The 17,329-nt window shown below is 16.2% G+C and overlaps 3 protein-coding genes across 3 annotated transcripts, besides 23 other annotated features; 1 reads left to right on the top strand and 2 right to left on the bottom strand. All coding sequences in view use genetic code 6, as the record gives it.

Annotated features, from left to right (window-relative positions):
• Positions 1 to 707: 707 nt before the first annotated feature.
• Positions 708 to 757: a microsatellite.
• Positions 709 to 757: a microsatellite.
• Positions 758 to 954: 197 nt separating this feature from the next.
• IMG5_143720 (von willebrand factor type a domain protein) lies at positions 955 to 2,525 on the bottom strand (the record flags this gene model as incomplete). Its single annotated transcript, XM_004031224.1, has 3 exons — positions 1,575 to 2,525; positions 1,237 to 1,406; positions 955 to 1,042 (listed from the first exon to the last, which is right to left on the bottom strand). Exons 1-3 carry the CDS (start codon positions 2,196 to 2,198, stop codon positions 955 to 957), a joined length of 882 nt encoding a protein of 293 aa, XP_004031272.1. The 5' UTR covers positions 2,199 to 2,525.
• A 209-nt stretch (positions 2,526 to 2,734) lies between these two features.
• Positions 2,735 to 2,769: a microsatellite.
• Positions 2,745 to 2,776: a microsatellite.
• A 629-nt stretch (positions 2,777 to 3,405) lies between these two features.
• Positions 3,406 to 3,448: a microsatellite.
• Positions 3,449 to 3,784: 336 nt separating this feature from the next.
• Positions 3,785 to 3,840: a microsatellite.
• Positions 3,841 to 4,108: 268 nt separating this feature from the next.
• Positions 4,109 to 4,183: a microsatellite.
• Positions 4,184 to 4,244: 61 nt separating this feature from the next.
• Positions 4,245 to 4,276: a microsatellite.
• A 3,325-nt stretch (positions 4,277 to 7,601) lies between these two features.
• IMG5_143710 (kinesin motor domain protein) lies at positions 7,602 to 9,673 on the bottom strand (the record flags this gene model as incomplete). The annotated part of the gene is made up of 5 exons (XM_004031223.1): positions 9,536 to 9,673; positions 8,721 to 9,459; positions 8,504 to 8,664; positions 8,188 to 8,353; positions 7,602 to 7,615 (listed from the first exon to the last, which is right to left on the bottom strand). The coding sequence occupies exons 1-5, from the start codon at positions 9,641 to 9,643 to the stop codon at positions 7,602 to 7,604; spliced, it is 1,188 nt and encodes a 395-aa protein (XP_004031271.1). The 5' UTR covers positions 9,644 to 9,673.
• An 885-nt stretch (positions 9,674 to 10,558) lies between these two features.
• IMG5_143700 (phage head-tail family protein, putative) lies at positions 10,559 to 13,427 on the top strand (the record flags this gene model as incomplete). Its single annotated transcript, XM_004031222.1, has 8 exons — positions 10,559 to 10,703; positions 10,809 to 11,715; positions 11,765 to 12,146; positions 12,193 to 12,341; positions 12,392 to 12,551; positions 12,599 to 12,746; positions 12,825 to 12,923; positions 13,008 to 13,427. Coding segments are annotated over 8 exons (2,409 nt in total), but the record flags the coding sequence as incomplete, so codon positions are not given.
• Positions 12,774 to 12,812: a microsatellite.
• Positions 13,283 to 13,333: a microsatellite.
• Positions 13,428 to 13,821: 394 nt separating the features above from the next.
• Positions 13,822 to 13,887: a microsatellite.
• Positions 13,840 to 13,901: a microsatellite.
• A 188-nt stretch (positions 13,902 to 14,089) lies between these two features.
• Positions 14,090 to 14,145: a microsatellite.
• Positions 14,095 to 14,143: a microsatellite.
• Positions 14,108 to 14,145: a microsatellite.
• Positions 14,146 to 14,261: 116 nt separating this feature from the next.
• Positions 14,262 to 14,372: a microsatellite.
• Positions 14,268 to 14,382: a microsatellite.
• Positions 14,279 to 14,383: a microsatellite.
• Positions 14,289 to 14,357: a microsatellite.
• Positions 14,384 to 14,758: 375 nt separating the features above from the next.
• Positions 14,759 to 14,852: a microsatellite.
• A 1,404-nt stretch (positions 14,853 to 16,256) lies between these two features.
• Positions 16,257 to 16,320: a microsatellite.
• Positions 16,266 to 16,329: a microsatellite.
• A 515-nt stretch (positions 16,330 to 16,844) lies between these two features.
• Positions 16,845 to 16,920: a microsatellite.
• Between the last annotated feature and the right edge of the window lie 409 nt (positions 16,921 to 17,329).

The raw sequence follows: 17,329 nt of genomic DNA, 5'->3' as shown, positions 1-17,329 counted from the left end.
TTATAAAGATTATTATGTTTATTAAGTTTGCTATGAAAGTGTTTTTTATTTTTAACTGTTTTTACGACTTTTTGAACACTTCTTTTTTTATTCTTCTTCGTATTTTTTAATTTAATAAAGCTTTGTTTTGAGTAAATTCTTTTTTCGAATTTCTTCTTCTTATCTTTTTAATTTTTCTTTTAATTATTGTGCTTATATTTATTTCGTTTAACGTTCTATATCTTCTTGATTTTTTTAAGCTTTATAAAAATTATTTTGTTTTTATTTATTTTAATTTTTATGTTATTTACATTTATACTTGATATTATTTTACCGTATTAATTCTTCGACATTTTTAGATTAATTATTTTTTTTATTTTTGTTAGTCATTATATTTAAAACGTCCTCATAATCGTGAGATGTATTAGAGTATTAGTATTTAATTGAAATGTTTGATAAATTTTAATTATTTTTTTATTTTGTTTTTGATGATGGTTTAATTTTACTTTCTTGTATTTAATTTTATTTTATTGAATTATTATATATTTCTATAGATTATTTAAAATAAATATTCATATTTTTATATAAAAATATTATTTTAATATTTTAACCTTATGCATTTTATGTATTTTCAGTTTTAAATTAACTAAAATCTACAACATTTTCTACTTTTTTACATATAATTTTATTTGTCTCCATTTGTAATTATTTTGAATTTGTAAAAATAAAAAAATATAATACAAATTTTAAAATAATAATAAATAATTTAGAAATATAAATTATAAAAAGAAAAAATCAATAAAATTTTATCTTTTTTTAAAAATAAAATATTATATGAAAAAGAAAAAATTTTATATATGAAACTTAAATATATAATGTAAATAAAACTTTTTAAAAAACTCTCATTATAATATTTTAACATTTTTCTATAATACTAATCTTTAAATAAAATTTTAAAATTAATTTCCATATCCATCACTTCTTTATTCTAAATAAATTCTTTTACATGACACAAACTTGTTCCATGAAACTCTTTAATCTGATCTTTTTTCTAATTTTTCTACTATTTCTTACAAATCTCTAATCAAACTCTTTAAATTATTTTAATTTTCCTCATTTAGTCCTTTTATTTATCCCATAACTTCCTATATAATACCCTAAGCTTCTTCAAATTTTTTGTTTTCAACCAATTTTGAAATTTAATCAATACTTTAAGCCCCTTTTACTCTTAAATAATTCACCAAAATTAATTCTTACCCGTCTTAATCGTCGTCGTTAATAATTTATAACCCTTCTTATTTTTCAAAGAAGTTTTTTTTTTCTTCAACACCCTTAATTTTCTAAAATTTAACTTTTGTTTCTAAACATCCTTCTTTTAGCTCTCCCAAACCTTCAATTAGGAAGTCTTTTTAAACTCCACTTATAAGCTGATTTATATGAAAAGAGAATTAACTTTCTTCTTAATCAATCAAATATCCTTAAGCTTTAATTATTTTAAAAGAATCATTACAAGAAATGTCGATTTATATATTTTCACAAACAATAGAAAAAAGTCCCATTAAAGCATCCAAAAAACATTAATGAATTTTCTATACTTCTTCAATAAAATAGAAATTTCCGTCCATTAATTATGCAATATTATCCATTAAAATAGGACAATGATCTTCTCCAAAACCAAAAGTATTAATAGTGAAATTATCTTATTCATAATTTTGATAAAAATCGAATTTTTTAAGCAAACTTAAAACTCTAACGTCTGCATTTTCATCCAAACCATCACTAAGTAAAAATATGCTTGAAACTGCATTCTTATATTTTCTTTATTTTAAAACTTCGAAAGCCAAATGCATTCCATTATTTATATTTGTACTTCCTTTCCCAGTAAGTTTTTCTATTTATTCTTATATATATTATCTGTTTTGTTCTTTTCCTACATTTAATAATTTCGTTAATCTTTCGGCATCTGTTGAAAAGGTTATTATACACATTCTATCATTTTCGTTTAGTAAAGATAACAAATTTAATAATGCTTCTTTTAGCAAATTTATCTTGTTATAATCATTCATTGATCCTGATACATCTACTACACATATCAAATCTATAGGGAAACGTATTTAATTTATATTTGTGGCTTTTTTAGCTAAATAACTTATTATAGGTATTTCTTATAATTATTGTGTTTCTTTTTCTGTCTCTTCAATTAGGATGGTTTTATGCATTTCATTTTCTTCAGATTTGATAGATATTAATATTGGATAAGTTTCATTTTTTTCTTATTTTTATTTTTTAGAGGCTAATGTTTTTATAGATATTCCTTTTTCTAAATCGTAATTTAGTTTGAAATTCTCAGTTTGAATTTCGTCATCATCTTAAAAATCAAATTTTAGATTATCATAGTTTTAACTTGAGATTTTGTGAATTATTACACTTGCTTTTTTAAAATTAGAATCTCCTATTATTTACTTTTTTTATTTTGATGGGCTTGAATTGAAATTGTCATCTATTTTTTATTTATTTATTTTTAAATATTTATTATAGAATATTATTACTGTCTGAATTTTTATTTTTTGAAGTAGAAGGACTATTTTGTAAAGAACACTTTTTTTAAATGCTTTTTAACCTAAAAAATCTATCGAATATTTTTTCGGTGAGCTAATTACAAGCTTTTTTAGTTATGAAAAAGAATTATCTTCTATTATTTTTAAGTTCTCATAATCGTTATCCTTTTAATTAAATTCAATTTTTTAATCTGACATATTTAATTGTTTTTATTTAATTTTTTTTTTAATTAATTTTTGTGTAATCTTTATTTTTTTTATTTATGTGTATTTTTTTTTAGGAATATAGCTATTTATAAATTTTTTTATTGGGTTTGCTTTTATTTTGTTTTTTATTGTTAAATAAAATTATCTTATTTTATTCTATATTATTTTTTTATTTGTTCTCTTAATTTATTTTAAAAAATTCAACCAAAAATAAAAATAAAAAAATATTTTATATTTTTTAAATTAATAATTTATATTTAATCTAAATTTACTCGTAATACCAAATTATAAAATATCATTTATGATTTGAATTTATACGAAAATTTATTGTAAAAAATTATTAATTTTAAATATAATTATGCTTTTTTTTCTTGGATTTTTTAAAAATTATATAGAAAAAATACAATATATAATTAATATTTTATTTATGAAAATTCAATAAATATACTTTTTTTAATATGTAAATTTTTTTGATTTTTAGTATATTAATATAATTACTATTATTATTTTAAACAAATGAATTTAAATTAATCTATAATATTAAAAAAAAGTAAAAAACAAAAGTATAGTAACTTTTATTTACAATTTTTGTGATTAATATTATATTCAAATTTATATTAATTTTTGATATTTTTAAATTAGTGTTAATTACAATATTACAAAAAAATTTAGATTTAATAAAATATTTATATTTAATATAAAAAATTAAATTTTTAAAAATAAATTTATTTGATTATCTAACTTATATTTTTTTTAAATAGAAATTTATTAAATTGAGGATATTTTCATAAATATCATAAAATATGTTGTATTATTATAACCAAATTATTTATTAAAAATAATTACAATAAAAAAATTGTATTTATTTTAATATTTTAATTTAAAAATTTATTAATTAATTATTATCAATATATTTTTCATAAATTTTTTAATATGAAATTAATTTTTTGATGGTATTAAATTTTATTATATATTAATTTTTTTAAAAAAGAAATATATTAAATATAATTTTTTAATTATTTATTATTAAAGATATATAGTAATGATATTATTTTAAATTAAAAAATAATGAAATTACTATTTATATTAAATAAATTTATATTAGCAAAAAATTTTATACTGGTATTATTTATATAGTCATTCGCTTTGTTTTCTATTTATGTAATTTTTATAAACTTATTTCTATATTTATAATTTACTTAAATAAATATTTTAATTTTTTTTATGTCAATATTTTCAAATCTATGTGTTCTGAAATATTTTTTTATACAAAAATATTATAATAATAATTATAATTTTACTTAAATTATTATATTAATGCTTATAATTTGATATTGTAATTTATCATTTTAAATTTATCTTTCTAATAATATATAAATTTAATTTTTTATGAATAAATATAAATTTAATTTTTTATTAAAAAATTAAAATTAGTTTTTAAAAATCTTTGGTATTTTTATTTTTTCATAATAATAAATGAAATATTTAAAAAAATATATCCAAAACTTTATTAAAACAAAATTTATTTAAAAAACAAACAAACACTATACAGTTTAAATAAATTATTATTTATTATTCGATATTTATAATATTGATTTTTAAATATAAAATACCTAAATATATTTTAGCTTCCTTTAATTTTTTCAGTAAATATTATAGAATATTTATTTTTTCTGATCCACTGCGCTTCTTGCTTATTTTTAACTAAATTAAGCTTTTTTGCGATATAATTTTTACATAAATAAACAAATTATTTGAAAAAATAGCTATAATGCAAATTTTCAAGAATATTTCATTAAAAACAAGTTTTATTAAAGAATAATCAATAAAAGATAAGCAAAAATATAGTTTAAAAGGAATAAAGTCAATATTATATAATTATTAAATTGCATTTTCATCAATTAATTTTTTTACTTATATAAATAATTTTTAAAAAAGCTTGAATAAATATTTAAATATATGATTATCTTCTATAAGAGTATTATTATTTATTTCATATTCAAAAATTTAAATAAGAGTTTCTAATTATTTAATTCTTTCTTCATCTGGTATAATTTCCCTATAACTAATACAAGTACTTTCTTAGTAATTATTTAAAAGATTAAAACAAACAGCATATTAGAAATAAAACTAATAAATATTATAAGTTCTATTATTAAATTAAAACTCATATAAACCATTTTTTTATTCATAGATTTTAATTTCAAATAATTTTTATTATCTCAAATATAAAGTAAAAAACTCTCTTTCCTTCTTAAAATTTAATGTCTAAGCTTTTAAAAACCTTTCTTTTTTAGTTTTTAAGTTTTTACCAATACTTTTAAAGTTTTATATTCCCAATATAAATAAATTTTCATTTTTATTTTTATTTTCTTCACAAGCAACCACATTTAAGCTTTCTAAGCAAATTTTATCATTACAAATATCTTAATTATGTTCAAAGTTCAATTAAAGTTTCATATTTTTAAATTTGGTTGCCAAATTAACATTTCATTCTAGTAATTAAAACATCTTATTTTTATTTAATATTATTAACATGAAAATTAGATTTTATAGCATCTTCAAATGCTCTAATATAAAAAGTAAATTACCAGAATATAAATAGATATCATAATCATTACTAAGATAATGCTGAATTTATATCACCAATTAAATGAAAGCATTTGTATATTTATTTAAATATCCATTTGTGTAATTTTTATCTAAGCTTTATATATAGATATATTATTTTATGGATTAGCTTATTTTGTTTAAACATGCATTTAATAATCCTCTAACATAATAATATTTTGGAACATTTGTACTGATTTAAAAAAGGTCATATCTAAATTTTAAAGGCTACCTTGTAAACCTCTATAAAAATTATGTTGGCATATATTATTTATTTTTTTGTAAATCTTTTTAATCAAGTCATTCCTTTTTAAAAAAAACTCCATTTTTTCGGGGACAATTATTTGTGCATAGTTTAATTATTCATAATTTGTTTAAATTAATTTTAGACACATGCTACTATCCCTAATTTTTATTATATTATGAATTAGAATCAATTATACATTTTTGATGTTTTCCTATCCATAGGCTTGATTTGAGAACACTAATAGCGTCAAAAAATCATTAAGAGTGTATTTTTATTATTAACTCGCTTAGTATTTTTATCTATTCTTTGAATTTTCGCTTCATCAAAATTTGCCGCATCTTTATATACGATAAGATTTTCTGGCTGTTTTTTATCAACATCTAAGCATTTTGCTATTGATAGTGTATATAAGACTTAGTAATAACACGATAACAATATGTTTTTAATACTTCTGAAAAACATAAAAAAGCTTAAACTAATTTAGATTCTTTAAAAAAGGCTTTGTATTAATTAAATTTTCAGCTACTTTTTCTTTTCTTTTATTATAAAATTAAGGATAATTTAATTTTTTAAGATTACGATGAAATTATAATTTACATGTATAATTTTTACTTTATATTTAATGATATTTCATTTAAATGAGATATTGTATTTAGTTATAGTTATTTATTTAGTAAAAGAGGAGTCTTTTCTATATTTTTAATTATTTAATATATTAATTTTATATCTAATTTACTTTTAACAAAAAATGACGCTAAAATTAATTTTGATGATTATTTATTTATATTTATTTGTGGATTTATTTTTAATCAAATAATAAATATCTTTTTTAATGAAATAATTTTATTTATTTAATATAAAATAATATAATGTGATTAATATTTTTTTTAATAAATTTATAAAAAAAAATTATAAAAAAAGTTTGTTAATTAAAAATAAATAAACTAATTATTATTTATTAAAACAATATAATTTATTAAAATTATCAATATTTTATTAAAATTAATAGATTATTTAATTATTTATAATCGATTATAAATGATATAAATAATATGATTTTTAAAATAAATTAAAAGCAATATTAAAATAATTTAATATATTAATTAAAATATAGAAATATGTATTATCTATAAAATACAAATTTATAAATACAAAAATTTTCTATATTTATTAAAAAAGTTTTATAAATGAAAAAAATAGAATAATTTAGCTATAAATAACGTTTTCATTAATAAGAATTTAATTTGATAAACTTTTTAATTTAATGTTATACTAATTCGAAATCATCATCCAAAGCATCATTATTTTTTCTATTACTTTAGTCTTAAAAAATACTTTTACTATTCGAATAGTTCGAATTTTCATTAAATTAATTAGATATTTAATCATTATCATAAAAATCAAGTTTTTTATTGCAGTTGATATTTTATTTAATACTAATATTATTATTATTCTTTAAATTTAAGGCATTTCCATTTTTATTAAACTCGCTATTAACTGAAAAATAACCACTATTATTATCTTAAGAGTTTTATGTACTTCTTTTCAATTTCTACAAGTTATTTTGTAAAGAATTAACTTCTTATTTTTTTTAACTCAATAAAATATCATAAATTTCATTATTTTCAGACAATTCTTAATTTTAAACTTAAATTTGTTTAATTTATTTTTAAAATCTTTCTATTTAAATATTTTTACAAATAGTATCCTTCTTAAAAAGTTCAATTTATTGAATTAATTCTTTATTTTTTTCTATTAACTCTTCGCTTTTCTCGTCTTGTTCTATAATTTATATGTTTTTATTTGTTTATAATTTTAGAATATACTCATAAACTAACTAAAATTAACTTTTATTTTAATTATCATAATCTTCAGATTTAATTAGTAATTTATCCATAAGAATCTTAAAATCATTTTTGTATTATTTTAGTTATTAAATTTAATGCTCAATAGTATTTTATTTCATATCAAGTGCAGATTACAAGGTTTAAACATGATTTTCAAGAAAATCTTTCTTATTTTTTTATTAAAACTATTTTTATTTCATCTATTCAATTTCTTCTTAAAAATTAAAATTTTTCATTTATAAATTATCTATTTCATTTTTAAATTGATGAATTTAAATTTCATATTTATCTTGCATTTTTATTATTTAATCTTCTAATTCTTAGTTAATACGTTACTGTTTTTTCAATTCTTTATCAATTTATAATTTTTATTAGTATATTATTTTATCGTTTTTCTTGTATATATCTATTTTCTAAAAAAGTGCATCGTTTTCCTCGTTTTTATTTTTAATTTCATTATTTAATTATTCTATTTATTTTACTAATATTTATATTTGTGAGTCTTTATCATCTTCCTTTTATACATTAGCGCTTTCTTTCCAAACATTTTATTAAATAAATTCCAAATTATCCTTTTTTAATTATATTATTTATTTTCTTAGATTTTCGTTCTATTCTTTTAGTTCTTTATCATAATCACCTATAATAATTCCACATATTTAACTAAATTCTTAAATATCACTCACGTATTATTTAATTTTATCATTTCCTATTTAAAATAAAGTTGCTAATTATTAACATTCTTCATCTTTTGCACTCTCAACACATGATATTTCTTGAACATCAAACCCAAGTTTTTATCTTAATTCAGAAATCAAATCAATAAATCCACTTGTCTATAAGAACTATTTAATCCAAATACCATTTTCTTAAATTTCATAAATGATATTGTTATTTTTATCTTGCTTTTCATTATTTTTTTTAATAAATTAATTTTATTGTAATTCTTATTATTAAGAAGCCTACTATAATTAATTTTTCAAATATTATATTTCTTTTTTCAAATTTTCTATATTTTCACTTGCTTTTTCATTTATAAATGCATTATTTTTTACTTTCTTAACTCTTTCTGCAAACTTTAATGTATTTAATGTCTCCGCGAAAGAATCTGATGCAGGACTTACAGCCGCAACCATTAATGTTCTTGAATTTCCTCCCAAACAGTCTTTTAAAATATGTGTTAACTTTGAACTCCTATATGATATAATTTTCTATCCTATAAAAAAAGAAATTAAGCAAATATAGTATAATTATAAAAATAAAATAAAAAACCTTCAACTAAAGAACTAATAACTAATCCAAGACAACTAAGAGATTAATTAATTTAACTAGCTTCTTTAAGTCTTTAGCCAGTAGCTCCAGTAGACTTTTATCTTTCAGACCCAGCTAAATCAACGAAATTAAGTTTAGATAATTTTTCTTTAACTATTCCACTTTCGGCATCTTTTTCTTTATAGCAAATGCTCATTGAAAAAATAGAATGAGACCTTGAACTTTCTGCATTCATTAAAGTGGGACTTACGTGTCTGTTTTTTTATCCTTTTTTTATTATTTCTGTAGCCTATATATGATTATCAATTTAAATAGAACTTAAATTTTCTACACGAACTCCATTTATATCTTCTATTACTCGAATACTATTATTATTTTTTTAATTTTTTTAATTCTATTGTTATTATTATTATTATATGTTTAAATCTATTATTTCTTCCATGTATATTTCAAAATATTAGGAATGGACTATGTAAGGCTCTCCTTTTATATTTAATTTTGCAAATATGTAATTAATTATTCGTTAAATCAATCCCTTTTCTTCTTCTGTTCCTAACATAGTGTATGTTTTTCCAGAACCTGTTTAACCATATGCAAATAGGCATGCATTATATCCGTTAAGACAAGCATTTGCTATTTTTTTTCCTATAAGTTCAAATACAGTTTTTTGATTGTCCTAAGGACCTATTATTTAATCAAATATGAACTCTTTGTTTTATATTATAACTTTTTTGTCGTCCTTTTTTATATTTTTATTTAATTTTTGTTTTTATATTAGCGGCTTTTATAAATTTTTAAATAATTATTTATTTTACCTATTTATAAACACACACTTATGCGAAATCTTATTTTTCACGAGCGTTTAAATTACGTATCCTTATAGCTACTTAAACATTTTTATCATCTTAATTTTAATTTTCCATTTTACTTTTTTTAAAAAGTTTTTGTGTTTGGTCTTTTTTTTTTTTTTTTGAAATTTAAAATTAAAAATATTTTGTTTTGTTTTTTTAAGCTTAAATTTCATTAATAAGAAATTTATTAAAATATATTAATGGAATTTCGTTATATAATTTTCTATGATAGAAATTAATTTTTTTAAAATTTGTTTTGATGTTTAAAATATTGAAAAAAATAATAAAAAAAGTTTTTAAACATTTTTTTATTTAAAAAAATATTTAAATGTGTGTGAATTTATATAAAATAAATATAAAAATATATATTTTTTTAATATATAAAATTAATGGTTTATTGAAAATAAAAAAAAGATTAGATTTTTGAAATATTTATTAAAATTATGTAAATAAATAACCAATAATAATCATAAAAGTATTATTAATTAAATAATTTATATTATATTTTTACGTAAAGAATAATTCTAAAATTCAACAAAATATTTTTAATGATTTCTAATTTTAAAATTTGTTAATTTTAAAGTTATAATAATTTTAATTATTTATTAAAAAATACTGTAATGAAAGACTTTTGAGAAATTATAACTAAATTAATTTCATAATTTATTAAAAATTAATAAAAAAAAAAACCTAAATATTTTTTTAAAAATGTATTTAGTTATATTTTTATTTATCAATTAATTTAATATAAATTTAAATAAAAATATAAAATTTTTATACAATTAACAAAAATAAATAGTAATAATTTATTATAAATACATTTTATTATTTTCATATCTATTATTATTTAGTTTCAATGTCTTAACAAAAGTCGTAAAATTAAAAAAGTTTAACACTATACAGTTTAAAATAAAATAATACATTAAATCCTTAATTAGAAAGTAAGGAGTATAAATAACATATAATAAAGAGGAAAAAATATTATTCATAATAAATGCTATATCCTAGTTTAAATTATTTGGAAAAATAAAATGTACATAATAATCAATAAGGTTAATTGTAAAAAATAGATCATTAAGATGATTTAGATGAAAAAATTCCACCTGATTTTAATTAAGCATAAAAGCATTTTGTAAATAAATAAACATAAGAAATATAATTATTAAGCAAAACAAAAAAATAAAATATTTAAAAATTGAATAAATATTCTTATTTATATTTTTTTTTAATAATCTAGCTAGCTAACTAAGTTGGAATGGAAAAGGATATTGACTAATTATAAAATATAGAATATTGTGTTTGCTGTGCAAGACAAATCTAAAAAAATAAATTAAATTTAAATTGCGATTTAGAAAAATTAAGTTTTTTAGGATCTGGCTTCCCTTCATATTTTGTATATATAAAATAATGTGGAATATTATTATTATTCTTATTAGGCATAAGTGGAATATTTAATGTAGCAAGTAATATATTAGGCAGTTAAAAATGTTAAAAATCAAGACAGGCTTAACCAACAAGAGTAGTTTGTTAAGAAAGTAATTGGGTAAGTGTATCTTCATTAGGAAGTAAATCTGATTAATAATATTTTATGGAAATATAAGGCTATTTAAATTTAGTTTCTTTATTAGGAATTATAGTATTATTGCAGTTTTTTAGAAAATATTAAAGAGAATTAGAAATTAAATGCGATTAAGAAGATATTTCAGCAAATGATTATACTATCATGGTTAGTAATATCCCTATTGAATATGATGCTATTAATAATGATTATGATGAGGATTTAATGCATTTCTTTTAAGAAAATTCCTTTCCAGAAAGAAAAGTTAAAGTGGAATAAGTTACTCTTTGTTATAATTTATAGGAATTAACTTAATTAGATTAATAAAAACAAAAACTTATTTTACAAAAATAAAAGAAAATTTAAGAAAGTTAAAATGCTTTAAAATAAATTAATAATGCTTTTGATTTAAATTAACCCTATTATAAAGATATTTAAGCCGACATTTTAAAAATAAATGCATAAATAAAAGAACAGAATTATAAAATTGATAAGCTTACTTTAGTCCTAATGGATGGAAAAGGCAAATAGTTAATGAAATAATATTTTACTGGTATAGCTTTTGTTACTTTTGCATTTGAATAAGGTATTATAATATATATATTTAATTTTCATTAATTAATAAAAATTAATAGATAAAGAAGATATAATAGAAAAATATTAATAATTAAGCCTTATATAAAATTTATTTTATGGTTAATAAAACTAATAATTAATTTATAAAGGCAATTAGTTAAGAATAAGATAAGCTCCTAATCCATCAGATGTTTTTTGGAGTAATTTGCATATGAGTAAGCGAGATAAATAAAAAAGAAAGATACTAGGTTTTTTAGTTGAAACGTTTATTTTAATATTCTGTTCGTGTACAATTTATGCATTTTATCATTTATAATAATAAGAAGCAAATAAAGATTAAAATTAATAATCTCTTAAATTATAAATTTTGACTATATCTTTGGCTATTGTTATAAGTGTTATTAATTTTTTACTTTTTGAAGTTTTAAAATATTTAGCTGAGTAAATAAAATAAAAAATAATTACTTTTTATATTTTTTTTTTATAGTTATTAAAAATATAAAACGAGGACATTGAATAAAATCGAAATTTCAAAAGGACTTTCTGTCTCAAGATTTATAAATTCATGTATTATAAGCTTTATAATTTGTATTTTTATATAATATGGAGACAAATAAAAGAAGTTGTTTGGAGAAAGTAAAATATATATTTTTTTGTTTAAAAAAATAAATAATCTAAAAAAAAAGGCGGATTAGCAATAAATGGAAATAATTTTATGATTTCTAATTGTATTACTCCTTTTATGATTTAAGCGTTAAATTTTGATTTTATAAGATTATCTATATTAAGAAAAATTGAAGCAAAAAAATAAAATTAATCAGTTTTAACATAATAATAATTAAATACGTAATTAATTTAATTTTTTACTTTTTTATTATTAAATACTGTAATAGAATGTTTGAGAATTCATAATTTCCAATAGAAGAAAGATATTCTTAAATTCTGGTTACAATGTTTACCACAGCTTTTTATGCACCTATTCTTCCTACCTCAATCATGTGGTCTTGTCTGGCATTATTTTTATAATATTGGGTTGATAAAGTAATAAAATAATTATGATATTTAAATTTATTTATATTTGTTTTATTATTTACTATTTTTTTTATTGGTTATATAAAGTATGATTTATTAAATAGGAGTACTGTTAAATATAATATGAGTATTACATTAAGTATTGAAATGACTGAACATTTAGAGTATTTTTTATCTATTTATAGTGTAAAAAATTGCAATATTTGTATATATATATATAATAATTTTATTTATTTTTCTAACTATTTGAAATTTATATAATAATTATAGGTATCAACTTTAATATTCTATTATTATATTAATGGAGAATCATGGAGTTAAGTTTCTATTATAGGAGCTGTAATAGGAATTGCCCATGCTTGGCTTCCTATGCAACTTATCAATCAAAAAATATTTAAAGTTAATGCAGCAGAACCAAATATTATTGACTATTAAGAAGCCTAAAAATATTTCATAACTGATTACTGTAGGGAAAATCCAATATATAAAAGGTAAGCATAAAAAGATTATGTTAAAAGAATGAAAGAAAGAATTATTTAAAAAAATAAAATAGAAAATCATTTTAAAGTAAAAATATTTTAATAATAAAATCATTTATTGATCTTTTATTTTGATTTTATGTAGAAATTTCTGTATAAAATGATAGGAAAAAAAGAAAAAATAAGAATTCTAATAATTAAATTCTAATGATAAATCTTTATTAAAGTATAATATACCTATATTTAAAACAGTTGAAAAAGATTTATAAGATCAATAATTATTAGAATAATAATATGAAAATGCTAAAGTTAATTAAGATTTTAAAAATATAATCGATTTAAAATAAATTTATTATGAAGATTAATTATAATAACAATTTAAATAAATACTGATTATTAAAGCTTAATTATGTTATTTAATATAAAAAGATAATTAAAATGATATATAAGTTTAATCCGATTGAGTTTTTGCGATTTCCAAAATATATAAATAAGTAAATTTAATAAAAAGAAATATATTAATAATAATATCAAAAAAAAATAATTTAAATAAAAAAGTCTTATGTAGAAATATATATATAAAATTAATTTAAAATATAAATTACAAAATATATAAAAATCTATAAAAAAGTGATATTAATTTTAAAAAAATATATATAAAATTAAAAAAATATGTTAAATTTAATATAATAAGAAGTTATATTTAAATTAATTATTGATAAAAATAAAAATAAAAAATTTCATTATAAAAAAATAAATATTAAATTAATTTATATTTTTATCAAATTCTTTAATTAATTTTCTTATTTACATTTATTAAAAAAATTAGACGAATAAATAAATTATTAATTAATATTTTATAAATGACTTATTATAAAATAAAAAATTAATAAAAATTATAAATAAAAAAAAAAAATTATAAATAAAAATCTATTACAAAAGAATTTTGCAAAATTATACTTAATATATAAATATAATAAGAAAATAATAAAAAAAATAATTACTATCAATAAAATCTATTACATAAAAATGTCTGATAAAAATAATATATTATATAAAAAAATATATAAATATATATTTATATATATAATATAAAAATATTTAATATATATAAATTTATATTAATATAATATATTTATATATATAAATTTATATAAATATTTATATTTTTTTAATGATTTTTTATATATTCATTTTTATAGTTATTTAATAATTATTTTAATTTTTAATCATTTTACTCATTAATTTTTATTTATTTTAATTTGTTTAAGGATATTTTTTTATTTATATTTACTTATTGACATTTTTTTTATAATTTTTTACTAAGTTAATATTATCAAAATTTATAGTTTTATCTTTTTCTATGATTATTTTTAAATTTGTAATGTGAAATATATTTATTAAAATATTAATTTTGAAGTTAAAATAGTATTTTTAATTTCAAGATAAATTTATAATATTTTAATCTCTTTTTATATTATTAATATAATATATTTAGCTAATAATAAATAAATTATAAAACATTATTTTTTAAATAAAAGAAAAATAATAAATAAATAAATTAAAAAAAAAACAACAAAAAAAATTAAATATAAAAATAATAAAAAAAATAAATTAATAAAATAATAAATAAAATGAAAGAAATCTGTTTTTCTTATCTTTAATTTCTCCTAAAATTTATAAATTAATAATAAGAATTATAAAATGCCTGTTCTAATTTAATATATTTTACTGATTAAAAAATGAAGAAAATTACTATTTTTACAGAAAAAGTATAATTGATTTTTTAAAATTAATAATTTGATATACTTACTTAATTTCAAAAAATGTTTATATTTTTTGAATGTAAAAAATGGGTAAATAAAATTCAAACCTTATAAAACTATTAAAACTATGAAATATAAAATAATAAATAAGGAATAATTACTGAAGACTTTTAATAATATTTAAAATCTTAAAATAAGAAACTAAATGTATAGAAACAACTATTTATTTAAAAATTATTTTAATAATATAATAAATCTAAAAATAAATAACTATAAAAAGCTAGATAAAAACATCCAATGATTCCTGAATTTTAAGATGAAGACACAGAAGAAAATCATTTTAGTGGCTTTTATTCATCAAATTCTAATTTGGATTAAACTCCATAAACATAAAATTAACTGTTTTACGAAACTTTAGAAAATGTTCTATATTAAGTCGTAGAAAAGTTAAACCTAGATGAAAATTAAAGTAGTTAAATTTTATTTAGAAGTATAAAAATAATTAGAAACTTAATTATGAATAATTGCTTATAGAAGCATGAAAATTAAAAAATTTCAATTGCTATTGTTTATATAAGTGCTTAGATAGAAGGTTTAAAAAATATAAATAGTTAATTTTGTTGTAGTTCTTTTAAAATTAAGGAAAGATAATTTAATTAACTTAAAAAATAATTAATTGGCAATCTTTATCATATATAAAATTTAAATTTACACTAAAATTGATAAATTATTATAATTTATATATTTTATTTATAAAAAATTAATAAATAAAAATATAATTTTATTTCTTTCTTTTTTTAATCTTTTTAAAATCTTCTTTTATATTTAAAATTATATATATATATAATTTAATTGTTTTAATTTACTTTTTATTTTTTATCAAATAAAATTAAGTTAAAAATAATTTAAATTATAAAAAAAAAATTATAATTTTACTTTTTTTGATTAACACATATTAATAGTTTTTCTTAATTTAAAATATAATAAATAATTAGAAAAAAATAAGAAGAGCTGAACCAGAAAAATAAACAATCGCTGTATATAAATTTAATAATTTTAATGTTTACTAAATATTAATATATTGAATTTTCTCTTTATTTTTTATAACATAAATATCTCATAATAACATTTAAATATATTATTTTAAATATTTAGATAAAAATATCAATTGATTTACTTATTAATTTAAACAATATATTTTTTTAAAATTTATTTCGATATAAAAAATTTACTTTAATAAAAATTAAGGATATATAATTAAGTTATAAAAGAATTATAATTATTATATATTTTAAAAATATATTTCATATAAATATATATAATTTAAAAATTATATTTAAAATTATAAAAGAAATAGGTATTATGAATTTTTTCTAAAAAAAATCCATTTAAATAATTTTAATGAAAAAATATTCGATTTATATTTTAAAATTCTAAAGACATATATTTATATATAATTTAGATTTATTATTTTTTCTTGTTTTTTATTATATTTTCTATAATTTTTTAATAAAAAATTAATATGAAAAAAAAAAATATATAATAAAATGGATAAAAGCCTTTTTTTTATTTGATTAAGTACAAAGAATAAGTAAAATAAAAAAATATAAAAACAATTAAGATTATTTTTTATTATAAACTTAAAAAAAAATTATTCCAGATTTTTATTTATGCTTGCAAATACAATTAGCATTTTTATTCAAGCATTTTTTTTAGTTTTTGTGATTTTAAAATTAATAAGTCATAATGTTAATTTGATATCTATCTCTAATTCTTTAAATATATTAATTGTCAACTACTAAAAATATTTTAAATTCAAATAAAAATTAATAAAATTTGTTTTAAAAAACTAAATAAAATTTTATTTTATGTTTAAAAAAAAAACTTAAATATATTTTAATTATTAAATAAAAATAAATTAAAATATATTTATTTATTTAATCCATTAAAAAAAATATTCATTTATAAGATATTTATAAATAAAAAATGAAAAAAAGTCTTTCGCCATCAACAAAATACGACTCTTATTAAAAAGATGTATTGATATCCACTTTACAGGCTTAAATATTTGAAATGAGATAAAATGAGAAAGATTTTTAAGAATTAAGTTATCATTTGAAAAACTTAGAGCACCGTTATAATCTTTTAATGGAAGAAAAATAAAGAAATGAATTAGAATAAAGACAAAAATAAACATCATAAATAAAATCAGCACAAATTTATAAAAGCGATATAGATAATTTAAGATAAAATTTAACAGAAAAACATATTGAACTATAAGAAGTTAGAGCTGAAAATATTGCGATTAAAGAAATATCTGAAAGAAGATAAATGGATAAATAAAGAT

Source organism: Ichthyophthirius multifiliis, assembly GCF_000220395.1.
Source record: "Ichthyophthirius multifiliis unplaced genomic scaffold scaff_1120509251118, whole genome shotgun sequence".
Classification (NCBI taxonomy): Eukaryota; Ciliophora; class Oligohymenophorea; order Hymenostomatida; genus Ichthyophthirius; species Ichthyophthirius multifiliis.
The sequence above is the reverse complement of the archived record's forward strand: the minus strand, read 5'-3'. Positions and strand labels throughout refer to the sequence as shown.